Consider the following 15,163-nt stretch of genomic DNA (forward strand, 5'->3'; position numbering starts at 1 on the left):
CCGCACAATGCCATGGTCTTTTCTCCCAGTGACTACTAAGGAAGGCAGTATTATCGAAATATATCAGTTCAGAAAATATTTTTGATAAGCTGTTGTATAGGGTCCTAAAAGGAAGACAGGCAGCGAGAGAGTATTCCGAAGCAAGATGGCGGCGCTAAGGGCACTTCTAAGGGTCCGAACTGTGGCAGGAAGGTGGAGAGCCGCCGGTGGGAGACAGGTGAGAGACGTATCGGGGTCGCATTGGTGTCAGTGAGACACACTAAGATAATATATCGGAAGGGGAACAATAAGAAGGTTTTTTTTTTTTATAAATTGGAAGATGCGTTTCCAACGCTATATGCGATAATACACGTCAACAAAATGTGCCTTCTTATTACAGTTCACAATCAAGAGACTGATTAGAAAACGTGATATTGCTGAATGGATTTGTAAGGGGTTATAGAGCACAAATATAATGATGTACACGTAGTACTGTCATGTTAAATACTGGTCAGTTGATAATCTGTCTTAACATGCTTCATTGGTGCAGCTATATAATTAGGAAGAATACACAAACACCCCAAATACAAGCTCACTATATACTGTTTGTATATATTTATTCTTATAGCACACTACTTACTAGTATACACAACAGTGTGTGTTTTATACCAACCCCAAAATACAAGCACAAATATGTATGTATATATTAATTCTTATAGCACTACTTACTAGTATACACTTTTCTGGTAGTGTATATTCTACAAGAAATGTTCTAGTAATGTTTAAAGTTCTGGACTGAGTGACGGCTGATGTTGTATTGAGCAGACTATATATATTTTTAGCATATGGAAGAAATTATCTTTTGTATTTCTCAGATGTTAATACTTTTCATGGTGCATTGTAAATTTTGTGTAGAAAACATACACTTGTAGTCTAAATTTTGCTTTCTGTAATGGGTTTTAATGGGCAACTTTGGTGGGGAAAAAAAAAGTTGGATCCATTCAGCACTATACCTTATGTTCTGGGGCCGGATTATATTAAAATGATACGTCATACAAATAAGTGAGTGGAGCACATCAGCATGTTGGGGACCTTACAATCCCTTGAGCAACTCTTTGCTCTGAAGCTGCATGATTTTAATTACTGCTTATTCTTACATATCAAACAACTGTTCCTATGGTTTTATTATGACTTGGCAACAATTTTTTAATAACATATATAATAGAGTTAATTTTAGATTCTGTTCTATGGGAACCCTGCCATACAAATTCACATACAGGGGCAGCACTGAAAGGGTTAAAGGACAGGCATATGCAAATAATAGGCCTAATTGAAAGGTTTTTGTTGCCCAATGGAGGAGGTTGAGCTTTGTGGTTATTGGAAGGTCACTGTCATTGTATGGGGAGGCAGGTCTGCAGAGCTGCTCACAGATTGGCTGGCATTTAGGGAGGGACGCTGTCACTCTGGAGTCGTGTTGCAGCTTAGCAGTAATAGAAACAACGGTGCAGCATTTTCACATTGTACAATCTACGGAAAATTGCTCTATTGTTTTGGGCTTTGTTTATGTGAAAATTATATATTACGCAGTGCTTGAAATGGTTGTTTTCTCTTCCATTTTCAGGGTTGTTTTGTTTTCTAAAATTTGTCTACCAACAAGCTTTTGTTTTTTTTTTCTTTGTGGTTAAAAATACTATAGAATACTTTACAGCTTACTATTGTACGCTCAGGTATAGAAGCCAAGGCAATATCATAATAACACACTACACTAAAACACTAATTAACCATTTAATATACAACTTATTCTGCAGTGCACTTAACATGCATGTTGCAAGGTCACAATCATTCCTCACCATACTACAGATAAGTATATTTGCCTAGCAGGCTCAAACCTAATACTTTCAATTATTATTTTTTGTTCAAAAGAATTTCCTTCTGTTTTTTTTTAGACCAGAGGATTAACAGCAGTGTTCAGCATCCGTAATTGTTGCATGTTGTGTTTACACTACAGCCAGCAGATTCCAAAACATCTGAACAATCTTCCTAGTATGGGCAATCATTTTTTTTGATTTGCATACTGGACAAAATAAGATGCAGAGTACACATTAAAGAAAAAACAAACATTTGAAATGGCCTATAGAATAGAAGTGGAGCACTTAGTTTAAGACTGAGTGTAAAAACTTGAGCTGGCTGACAACATGCATAAGGAAAGGTGTCATGTTAGTTGCTGATTAGTAGATAATATAAGCATAGAACAAAAGGAGAGCCAATACCTGTGTGATATGGTAAACAGGGTGATCCCAACTTTATTACATAGAGCTCATGACATTTAATGCTGTGTGGCGTGTTATGAGCAACCTGTAATAAAGTTGAGAGCACCCCGTTTGCTGCATCACACAGGTTTTGAGACTCCATTTGTTCTAAGATTAGTTATACACTATTTCTTGTATTGCCATAATTTTTAAGATTTTCTTTAAATCCATTTATGTTAAAGAGAACTGTAACAGCATCATTGATATGGTCAGGGAATATAGTTGAAAATGGTTAAACTAACTGGAATGTATGGCCAACTTTACACTCCATATCCACAGACCACCATACGTTCCCAGAGTGAATTCACTTCCTTGGAGGAGAAACCACAATTCCCTGGAGCTTCAGCTGACTTTGTGGAGTCGTTGGAATTCATCCAGCCCAATGTTATATCTGGGATTCCTATTTACCGTGTCATGGACCGCCAAGGACAGATTATCAACCCAAGTGAAGACCCCAAAGTATGGTTCAGTATTTCTTACATACATTTTCCTTTAATTGTCCTGCTGGGGTTGTATGGAGACGTGGTATAAACAATCTGGTTATCACTGTTGAAAATGGGTTACATTTAACAAATATTAAATGAAGGTTATAACATTAACTCACAATAATAAAAGGCAGAAGTTTAGGAGAATGGGTTCTCCCCTAGAGCCACTTCTATCTACCTCTACAGTCCTGCTTACAGTTCAGGATATCATGTATGGTTTTACTGTTCATTTAACATAATTACAAAATGATACTGTTGAACTGAGATAGATAAAAGATAAAATAAGCCTTGTATTTAACAAAATCAACCAATCCTTTCTTCCACAGATTCCGAAAGAGAAAGTCCTGAAGTTTTATCATACTATGACTCTACTGAACACCATGGACAGGATTTTATATGAATCTCAGAGACAGGTAAACCTTCATTAAATTATTATTAGTGCACCTTCATGACTCTTCTTGGTGTTTCTCTTTAGAGCCTTTTTGCAGGTACCCTCGGCAATCTGCAGTGTGATGAGCAAGCTACATGTTTCATAGCTCCTTACTGTTATTCAACTATTGATGAACTGGCTGTTACATTTTACAATATCAAAAGGTGTAATTAAAGAACCACAATATATTTCCCTGCTTAGTACCAGGGCAAACTTATTGTATGACATACATGGTTTATAGGTTATGCACAAACACACCCCTTTGCCTACTATCAGACTACCTCTGCTGTAATTTTGTTAGGGTAACATGACTGTAGAGGAGGGCTACTGTCATGGTGATGGTCAGATAAAATGAAGGCTTATACATGTCTTCATATGTATGTATGTATGTATGTATGTATGTATGTATGTATGTACAGTATGTGTGTGTGTGTGTGTATGTGTGTGTGTGTGTGTGTGTGTGTATATATATATATGCCTGATCATCATTATTAAACTTGTTTTCTAGGGAAGAATTTCCTTCTACATGACCAACTATGGAGAGGAGGGGACACATGTAGGCAGTGCAGCAGCTCTGCAAGACACAGACCTTGTGTTTGGACAGTACAGAGAAGCAGGTAAGGGATTGTTTTTTTTCTTATTCTATTAGCTATGTTTATTTACTTACAAAATTAGATTAACTCTGTGCCAGAGGATGAATTAAGACAGATTTTATTTTATGGTCTCTTTGCATCGTATAGGTGTGCTGATGTATCGGGGTTATCCTCTGGATCGTTTTATGGCTCAGTGTTATGGAAATGCCTTAGACCCAGGAAAAGGAAGACAAATGCCTGTACACTATGGCTGCAAGGACTTGAATTTTGTTACCATCTCATCTCCGCTGGCAACTCAGATCCCCCAGGGTAAGTGATGTTCTTACCTTTATCTTTATCCTTTTATTTACACCTTCTGATGGCAACACCCTGTACAAAACAAGTGCACCCTGCCCAGTACACTGTATATTCTTTAGTAGTGTGATTTCACCCATTACATGCTTGTACCCTGCTGCTCATCTTTATACACTTGTGTGTTAGTGAGGACTAGGTGAATGTCTCTTTTGCAAACCACTCACTATACTCCCAGTCTGCCAGTTCTTTGCACTTCTCTATCCTTGTGCACCCTACACATAAATGTGATCTTGTGACAACAAGAAACCCAGCACTATTGTTCTGTTTTTCAGCTGTGGGTGCAGCGTATTCTTTTAAACGGGAGAATGCAGACCGTGCTGTCATTTGCTACTTTGGCGAGGGTGCAGCCAGTGAAGGAGATGCACATGCTGCCTTCAACTTCTCTGCTACTCTGGAGTGTCCTGTTTTATTCTTTTGCAGAAATAATGGATATGCAATATCTACACCAACCTCTGAGCAATACAGGGGAGATGGTATTGGTGAGTACAGTAGAAATGGATTAGGCACCTTTGAGGTCAAATTGAAGTAACATTGATATGTTTATTTGTCTCTTTACAAATTGTAGGAACATATCTTTGGGGTAGTCCATACTTGGAACAATATGGTCTGCTAAGGGTACTGACATGGCTTCATGATAGACACATAACATTTAATTGTATTATTATGTTACACAGTATTATGTTACTGTTCTACTATGAGTCTACAACAAAAATGGACAATGATAATATAGAGTGTCCAACTGCAGGACCTTCAGCTGTTAAATGTCAATTTCCATTGTCTATTGCCAGTCGATGCTGAGAGTTGTAATGAAACTGCAGCCAGAACTATGGGACTGTTTTGTAACATGCCTGTTATAAGAAGTCATCTAGGAGGCATGGGGCTACAGACCAACCTTCAGAAGATTACCAATAAAAACTGTGTACTCCAAACTGACCACTTGTATTGTAAAAGCTATGATAAGAAAACCCATTAAATAAGCTTGTAAGAAGCCATGTTACATACTATATATTTTACTGCACTTTGGAGCAGTAACCATGATAAATTAGCTTTAGTGTCTTGTTTTCAGTTAAATGTTGTTATGAGTTAGGCATATGGCTCACAGAGTTAAACAAGATCCCTGATCTCTCTTCACAGAGGCCAGATTTTGGGTAGAATGTGAATACAAAAGCATTTTGTGTAAGAAATCCACCCAGTGTGCACAGTGACTGGCAGATTTAATGTATTTCTCTCAGTTCGCATGCAGGGCAGATCAGCTGTGTGTGCCATAGGCCTACCTTCTTAATATGAGTGTAAATTAGGGTCAGTTTGTACTACTTTCATTGGAGAGTAAACTAGACCTACATTTCCCTTTTCAGCGGCTCGTGGTCCTGGATATGGTATCCTGTCAATACGAGTGGATGGTAATGATGTGTTTGCCGTGTACAATGCTACTAAAGAGGCACGACGCAGAGCAGTAGCAGAGAATCAGCCGTTCCTTATAGAGGCCATGACATACAGGTTTGCAAGAAGTTTTTACATTTAATCTTGGCATTAATGGCTAGAAAATTAATTAACTTTATGAATCAACTTAAAATTAATTTAACTTTGTGTTATTCTTGAAGGATTGGACATCACAGTACCAGTGATGACAGCTCAGCATACCGCTCAGTTGATGAGGTTAATTACTGGGATAAGCAGGATCATCCTATTTCTCGGCTTCGTAACTACATGTTACACAAGGGCTGGTGGGATGAGGAGCAGGAGAAGATATGGAGAAAAAAATCACGCAAGATGGTGAGATGGCATCTCTTATTTTAAGTTTGCATATACGTAGAAAGGCTCTTAAACTCTGGGGATAGAATATGGGGTCAAGACAAAAGGAAATATTAGAGTACAATAGTTTATTTGTAAATTTTTTTTAGAAGAAAAATTGTATTCAATTTATGTTCTAAGAATTTCTATGATTCTGATATAAGAAGAAAGAGAGATGTTGAGGCTGTCTGTATACTTGCATTATAGGGAGATTGAAGGGAGGCGTAGTTTTTTTTTTATAGATCAATTATGTAGCTGGCAGATAAAACTGAATCCTGATGGGGTGAGAATCGTTTTCAGCTCGTTGATGCAGTCCTTACCATATTCCTTCAAGGTGGGCACACAGGGGAAAGATCCACTTGTTTACCGACCTTGCCAAATGAGTGGATCTTTCAGTACATGGCCACCGTAACTTGTCGTGGGTGTGTGCAGGGATACTAGTTTTACTGGTGCCTGCTATGTACTGCTGGCATCATGGTGTATTCTCATGGCACTGATATTTCCACTCTTTCTATATCCAAAATGGCACTGATATTTCCACTCTTTCTATATCCAAAATGTACTCTGCAGGTCATGGAAGCATTTGAAGAGGCTGAACGAAAGCATAAACCCAAATTGGAGCACATGTTTTCAGATGTATACTCAGAAATGCCTGCTCAGTTAAGGAAACAAGAACAAAATCTAATGAAACATCTAAAACTGTATGGAGAACATTACCCTTTGGACAGCTTTGAGAAGTAACCCATTTGTGGTTCCTTACAAGGAATATTTCTGTTACAGGCAGCAAATACTGTGGATATTGGGCACTTCATCTTGCCCAACTAAACAGCCTGCTGCAAGAACCTACCTATTAATCAGTGCAAATAATTCCTTCTCTTTTTGTGAAATCAGTTTATTAGATAATTAATTTGGTTGTAAATAAAAGGTTAGAAAGATTTTTTTTTTTTAACATGAACATCCTGCTGTTGTACCTGTTTATACTATATTAATATACTGTATAAGCCCCTATGGTTACATATGCAGGAAGCCCATGGTAATCTAATTTGCTGGTTGACTATTAAAATAATGGAAATGGAACAAAAGTAGTTTGTTGTTTTTAGATGCAATAACCTATTAAAGGTCCATTAACACAAAGAAATAAAGAGTGCATTTACACATAATAATTAAGTGCATTTTCTACATTCTTTTTGGGCACTATGTATGTATCCATTTTTATAGCACCACAATTGCATGCAGTGCTTTACAAACGGTTATAGTAATAATTAAATTATACAGTGAAAAATAGATAAATCTATGCTCAATAGCTTCCAATACACAGTTTGGATGAGGTCCCTGCCCCAAGGAGCTTACAATCTATTAGTATCTATGGTATTTAAATACACCTTTAATCAAATCAGTGCATGGTTGCTGGGGTAATTTGGACCCTAGCAACCAGCTGAAACTGCTGAAAATCACAAATAAACAAAAAACAATTGCGAATTGAATATCAATTTCTACGTAATACTAAAGGTTAACTCCCCTTTACACACAACAACAATAACCCCTTTAACACACAACACAGTTTTAAATTATTATTGCTTTACTATTGCACCAGGTTAATATGGGTGTTTGATAACTTTGTTCTGTAAGCAGTAATCCTTTAAAAACTGTTCTGTGTTCACTCAGGCTTGCTTTGTCTAATGCCACATTTTGTTTAAAACCATTCAGCGTGTAATAACTATACAATAATTGGGAATTTTATGTTATTTATATTTGCTGGTCTTTAAAAATTGGTCTTTATATGGAAAAAATAAAAAAAAAAACAGTATTCCCTGAAAATAATGTGAATTAAGACAAAATATGAAATTGAATATAGTGATGGTCCGCAGTCCACTGAGAGGCCCTCTCTATATAATGAGCTGCTTCTTATCTGAAAGTCTTAATGGGAGAAGAGAAGGAGTTGTTAAACAAAGGGCTTCTTTTTTTAACAATTATTTTATGAAATAGTTTTTTCTTTAGAATATAGAATACACGAACAGCAGTAATTTGTAAAACAAAAAAAAAAAGGTAAAGGGATAATATAACCTGTTCCATAGCATGGCCAGATATTGTTCAGTAAAGTTTCATATATTAAAGGTACCGGTATGCCGTTGACTTGGTCTGGAGTTGGTAACATTTATCCAGCTTAAGACCGTGCTCTTTTCATATTTACTTTTTAGGAGTTACTTTTCAGCTTCCTCTGGTCCTTATGCCAGAGAGATTGTCCAAAGATCAAGCACCCATGATGGTGTCTCTGCCTTCCCCTCTGTTCTCTAAACCTAAGGCCCAAACCTCAGTCCAAGCATCCGTGGAGGTGGCTCCACCTGTGGTCTAGATTTTAGCTTAGGGCCCATGGAGCTGGCTCCAACTATGGTCCAATGATTGTGGCTTAGTTTGCTGTCCAGGCAGGGACATGCATGACTCTGGAATGCAGGTTCCAAGCATTCTGGGTAACAGGTCCCATACCTGTACTGTGAATAAACCACCACTAGGTGTTCTGTAGGAAAGAAAATGTTCTAAAATCCTTAGAAAATTATATTGCAGGGAGAATGATGGTACAATGTATGATCTAGGGGGAAAAAGTGCCACAGATCATATATTATATGCTGTACATGATTTCTGGGTCAGAAAAGTGGCTTTTAGTTCCCCAACTTGTAAGCATTGAGTTGCCCTGAGGTGCGACCCCCCCCCCCCAACGCCAGTGACAACAGCAATGCTAATTTCTGCACTTGTGGTTTGAAAATGTGATATTGTACCGCATGGAGTTTTTCATCTGTTTAAGTCAGAATTGAAATATCTATAAAATTATACATATCTGGTATTGACAATTCAAATCAGTTGGGTTTTCATGCATAAAATAAAATATTTATGATAGTAAAGGGATACTTATGAGAAACATCAATTTTAAAAAATAATTAGAGCCTTAAATATTATTACTGAAGTGGAATTACACAAACGTAGGCATAAATAGAAAGGTAGCCTCCCCCCCTAAAATAATGTAAAGTAATATAAAAAATTTCTATATGCATGCTTTTAAATAAAAAAACATTTTATTGAGTCATATTAAAATATCAAAACAACCCCACGTGGAGCCTGTTATGTGTTTGATAGTTTACTAGGTAAACTAAAAGTCCCCTCCAGGATAAGCCCCTAAAAAAGTTTGTGTTAAATGAAGGATAAGTCAGCACTTAAATTATAAAATCCTTAAATAAAGAAATATAGGCAATAAGCAATTTTTGCTATCTAAGAGCATAGCTGATTATCCCCTCCTATTCATCATAACAATTACACAGCTGGAGTCTTCTAATGTACTTTATTGTACATTATGGTTTGAATCCACCTACACAGCCGCTAATGGAGTCAACATTTGTAGTGTTGTGGGATTTACCTTCCCTGAAAAAAACATCACAAGTGTTTTTAACCCTTTCACTACCAGAATGGAGACCATTGGTTTGGTGTCTCCAGCATGTTTGAAAGAGTCAGGCAGAATTTTCAACTTGATATGAACAGGGGAAATATAGATGTAAAAGAGACAGCTGATGGGATGAAAGACTGTGTGTGATAGCACATTTGCATTAACCCTTTAAAGGTTATCTAAAACCTTAAAAAAATAAATGAAAAGGGTTGCTTTTTGCAATTTACCTTATTTTTTGTAACTTTTCTGAGCTAATTAACTTTTTATAACCTGCCAATAAAATAAATAGCACCACCTGCTGTTCAGTTCCTGTAACTGTATGGTTGTAGAGAAATGTTCAGAAGGAAAACGGAGAACTGTTATGCTGTCGCTTTGCTCAAAAAGAGGTCAGAAGCCTCAGATAACCTGAGAGCAACATCAGGACTCCCTTATGACTCTAGATTAATATATGGTGATCATGGAATGAGCATATCCTGAGATTTTTATATATTAGATCATATACCTGTATCTATTTTCAACCTGCTTCTTTATTTGTGGGGAAGGTACCAAACAAACAATGGTCCATCTTTAAAATAAAAGCTGTGTTGTTTTTATTGGAATGGGAGCTTTACAAATGTTTAATACAAACCTATTTTATATGGCTTATGTGAACATTACAATAGTATAGAATACCTCTTTTAATAAAAGACACAGCAAAAAGAGGCAATGCATACAGTAAGAAGCTCAGATGGAAGTTCTGGAGCTGCAATATAAATTTAGCAGCAGACGTGTGAGAGGAATCTGCAGTCAAAGGAATAGCTGTCCATATCTCAGCAATGTTGCAAGTGGTCCCTGAGTTTGGTCCACATATGCAGCATCTCTTGTGGGTTTTTCTTATGCGCCAAAAGGAGATGCTTTTTGGAGCAACAAGGAAACTTCTGCCTCCCAGGAATTTCAAAAGTCTGAAATCCAGGATGTCCTTAGGGCTTCATTCCCAGAGCCATAAAACACATTCCAGTATAAACATCATCAGTGGGGAAAGGAGTCACAAAATGAGATACCAGATACAGCCATGGAATCAAGGCAACAGAAAACACATGCCCTCCTCCGCCTGCATATGGTGGGTATGACCCATAGTATGATAAGGAATATAATTCTTGCTGCATGGCTCATGGTATGTTTTTGCTGATGACACCACATGACCCATATAAGGCCTGATTCAGGTGCCCACCTAACAGGGTCAGCTCCTGCAAAATTTCTGGTGTTCTTACAAACACATCATCATCCCCCCTTTAAAATGTACCTGGTTACAGGACAGTGCAGCTTAGCCCAGCCCAGGAACAGCAGGTCCTTCAAAGTCAAATTAAAGAAGGTATCTAAAAAATCCCATTGGAGTAAATCATGAGACTGACCATTTTCATACTGTATTAGTGACGAAAGGTCCTGACCTGGAGCAACACCCAATAAAAAGACAAGCCTCATACAGACCACCATAACACCTCTCTGTTCCCCAGCTGCTCCTCACTGCCTGTCTCTGAGCAAAGTTTTGTGGAGAAGATTTGATTGCCAATAGTAGAAAAGTCCTGTTCTCTGCAGCCTTCATGTTGGAGAAAAAGCTGAAGAGGTTCTGGATAAGTTGCAAGATCTTTTAATGGTTCCTTTGTAGTCTTGCATGCCCAAGCACTCATGTCTTTTGAGTCCAAAAGTTGCTGTTCCTAGATGTTCCAATAGGAGTCAGAAGTGATAAGAAGTTTCCTTAAGTTCTTTGCCATGTTACAGAGTGTATTCATGGACACATCCTCCTGGCCTTGTGGGAGGTGGTAGTTCACTGAATATTGGAAGCCCGTACATGATATCAATATATTTTAAGTTGCTTGACAAATATTTGTACACAAAGATAATACATATTTCTATTATTATAATACACAAGATTCATGAATATCCTGTAAATTCTATCCTAAAATCCACTAAATAAATCCACCAAAACTTGTGTATTCTACTAAATAAGGCACCCCAGGACCTTCCTTACCATATTTTTCCAGTAAATTAAACACTCAACGCCTAAAACTTGGGTGGCTTTTTATTTTTTGAAAAATATGATTGTGGAATAAAAGTCACAGACAAAACGAAAGACGCAAAAACCGGTAAGCAATCTACTCACTTGAATTTTCTTCCATTGTTTCACCCTCAATGGATAATACATCTGCCCCACGAGTACAAAATATACAAGTGCTACAGGCCAGGGATCACAATGTTTGTTACCCCTGTCCATACTATTGGTGTCTAGTAATAATATACAGTGCATCGTATACAAATAGCACATACACACACAAAGTTCAGCAGTACTGTGAAACCATAATTGCTTATACATTTATACAGCGCATACATTATTTAATCCAATTTAACAGCTTTGTTTTGGTTCCGTTGACAAATAATGGATATCATTTAGTTTTAAGGTTTTTCTGTTCCCTTTAAGATACTGCAAATAACAAAACTTCTTTTGGGAATGTCAATTAAACCTGGAAGAGTCAGGTAGTTTAATAAGTGAATGGATGCTATTACAATAGCCTGCAGTTTTATCAAATACACATTCTACCCCAACTTACCTTGAAGTGAAACCATACAGATATGTCCAGCATCGGTTCTCTGATATCCTTACTGCCACTCCCTGCTGTATATCCCTGAGAGTGTCTCTGCCCTCCTCCTTCTCCTATTGTTTACAAGAATACATTATTATCACAGGAGCAGAATCATCCCTTCCATGTACCCGTTTTCAGGCTCAAGTTGTACCACTCAGGATGAAATAGAAGAGAATAAAACAATGACCTGCTCTTGAATAGATAAATATTAGTATTGAGGTATGCTTGCCGTGATATCATACAGTGAAGTACTTCAAATACATCCAAAACAACATGCAATGGTTTACCTAAGTAGCACAGGCAGTCATACTGGAGATCATGAAGGATTCCTAGCAGTTTTTTCCCCCACAGTTGCTAAACAGGTTCCGGACAGCCAGAAAGTGTTTCATGAACTGACATATTTCTCAGAGCAGATCAATGAATTCATTTGTCAAAATATGTTAGAGCAGTCATTGTTCTGTAGGGTATTATAGTTCAATGCCAGTGCTGACATAACCCTCCTCAAAAATGAATAAGACGTGCATTAAAATCAATGGGGGAAGGGTTTGGTAAAGCTCTTTTATCTTGTATGTTTCCAGTCTTCTAGCAGTTTTATAGCAGGAAATTAGCCATGATCTTATATTAAATGGGTTGTTCACCTCGGAGTTAACATTAAGTTGTTTTTTTGCCATTAACTCAAGGTTTCCTGACCAGATGCAGGGCTCTAACATCTGTCTGTCAGTGCACACGAGTGGTGGATTTTATCTAAAAAGACTCTGCTTTTTTGGGACCAGCCCTCGTGTGTGTTGACAGGTGAATGGCATTCCAGTCAGTGCTCCTAACCACTAGGCTGTAAGGAGCCTTTCTCAGCTCACAGCCCTGTCCTGGTTTGATCTAAATGTCAATGTTTATCTTCTGTTCTTCTCAGCTCCCTGGCTGCTCCTCAAAAGGAAATCTAAGAAGGCCGTGTGCTCCACTGTGGAATGCACGGCCATTTTGGATTTTTTACAAGAACCAGACAGTGGGGGTGAAAGTGAGAGTATGGTGGGAGCAGCAGGAAAAAAACGTTGGTGTTGGTATTCTGCCTGTGCAGATGAGGTAATCCATTTCATGATCATTGGCCATTTCAACAATGATTTACTATTATGTTTGGGGGTTAATATGCTGGTTTTCCATTTACTGTAGCAATTAAACTGGCACATCTGGGGTTAAAATACAAATTATCCATTTTCTTTAGTAATTATACGGGGACACTTTTATTTAATATGTCCTTTATCTATACTGTGGGCAGGGCATAGGTATTTGTGGCTACTGCATCAAGGAAACCCACCACATTTCCAGTCTGTGCCCCTCTATATTTTTTGCAGCGCTGTTAGGTCTCCCAGATTGTTTGGGAATCACCATATTTTCCCATCGCCCCGGCTTACCATCATTTAAGTGGATTCCCCCAGTTCAGTGACATTACTGTGCAATGATGCCGCAGGGGACTCCCATATAAACAGTTACATATTTAAATCAGGTTGAAAAAAGACAAAGTCCATCAAGTTCAACCCCTCCAAATGAAAACCCAGCACCCATACACACACCCCTCCCTACTTTCACATAAATTATATATACCCATACCTATACTAAATATAGAGCTTAGTATCACAATAGCCTTTGATATTATGTCTGTCCAAAAAATCATCCAAGCCATTCTTAAATGCATTAACTGATGAAGGGCCATGCGGTACCGAAACGTGTGATCTTGTGAACAGTGTGGAGAGCACCATGGAATAAAGTGTGGGATCACCCCGTTTGATGCATAAAAAGGTATTGGCTACTTTCATTGTTGGATTAACTGAATCAGCCATCACATCATCACCCGGCAGTGCATTCCACAACCTCACTGTCCTGACTGTGAAGAACCCTCTACGTTGCTTCAAATGAAAGTTCTTTTCTTCTAGTCTAAAGGGGTGGCCTCTGGTACGGTGATCCACTTTATGGGTAAAAAGGTCCCTTGCTATTTGTCTATAATGTCCTCTAATGTACTTGTAAAGTGTAATCATGTCCCCTCGCAAGCGCCTTTTTTCCAGAGAAAACAACCCCAACCTTGACAGTCTCCCCTCATAATTTAAGTCTTCCATCCCCCTAACCAGTTTAGTTGCACGTCTCTGCACTCTCTCCAGCTCATTTATATCCCTCTTAAGGACTGGAGTCCAAAACTGCACTGCATACTCCAGATGAAGCCTTACCAGGGACCTATAAAGAGGCATAATTATGTTTTCATCCCTTGAGTTAATGCCGTTTTTTATGCAAGGCAGAACTTTATTTGCTTTAGTAGCCACAGAATGACACTGCCCAGAATTAGACAACGTGTTATCTACAAAAACCCCTAGATCTTTCTCAATTAAGGAAACTCCCAACACACTGCCATTTAGTGTGTAACTTGCATTTATATTATTTTTGCCAAAAGTGCATAACCTTGCATTTATCAACATTGAACCTCATTTTCCAGTTTGCTGCCCAGTTTTCCAGTTTAGACAAATCACTCTGCAAAGTGTCAGAATCCTGCATGGAACCTATAGTTCTGCACAATTTAGTATCATCTGCAAAAATAGAAACAGTACTTTCAATGCCCACCTCCAGGTCATTAATAAACAAGTTGAAAAGCAAGGGACCTAGTACAGAGCCCTGCGGTACTCCACTAACAACACTGGTCCAATAGAAAGTGTTACATTTACCACCACTCTTTGTAATCTATATTTTAGCCAGTTCTCTATCCAGGTACACACAAAGTTTTCTTGGCAAGCTGGGCACACCGCATAATCCTCCAGCACCACAGCAGTGTGATGCTGACAGCTCTGTGTGGTGTATCAATTTCCATAAAGTCTCTTAACATCTGGATTTTCCTTGCCTCTCATATAACCCATGTAGTGGGCATTATGGCCTTTATTAGTCGCAGCTTGGATAGAAACTAAGTGACTCTTTGCATCTGGTCAAATGTCTTTCAAATAGATTTTTACCTAATTTTTACTAACAGGCTTAGTCTAGAAAACAGGTTGTTTATGATTGATGACTTTGCCAACTTCCCCCCCCCCTCTGGAAAATTTTCTGCAGAAGCCCATAACCACGTGAGTCACATTTAAGCCATCAGATCACCTGAAAATGTAGAAGCATGTCTAATAAATGCACGTTGCAGGGTTACACTAA

At 38.1% G+C, this 15,163-nt stretch overlaps 1 protein-coding gene and 1 pseudogene across 1 annotated transcript; one reads left to right on the forward strand and one right to left on the reverse strand.

The window, feature by feature from the left end:
- Positions 1-77: 77 nt before the first annotated feature.
- Positions 78-7,101, forward strand: bckdha.L (branched chain keto acid dehydrogenase E1, alpha polypeptide L homeolog). Its single transcript, XM_018230251.2, has 9 exons — positions 78-217; positions 2,568-2,747; positions 3,100-3,186; positions 3,712-3,820; positions 3,944-4,105; positions 4,423-4,629; positions 5,506-5,647; positions 5,752-5,923; positions 6,512-7,101. The coding sequence occupies exons 1-9, from the start codon at positions 146-148 to the stop codon at positions 6,680-6,682; spliced, it is 1,302 nt and encodes a 433-aa protein (XP_018085740.1). The 5' UTR covers positions 78-145; the 3' UTR covers positions 6,683-7,101.
- Positions 7,102-9,725: 2,624 nt separating this feature from the next.
- Positions 9,726-13,404, reverse strand: LOC108698957 (annotated as a pseudogene).
- Positions 13,405-15,163: the final 1,759 nt, after the last annotated feature.

This window comes from Xenopus laevis, chromosome 8L, assembly GCF_017654675.1.
Source record: "Xenopus laevis strain J_2021 chromosome 8L, Xenopus_laevis_v10.1, whole genome shotgun sequence".
NCBI classification, from domain to species: Eukaryota; Metazoa; Chordata; class Amphibia; order Anura; family Pipidae; genus Xenopus; species Xenopus laevis.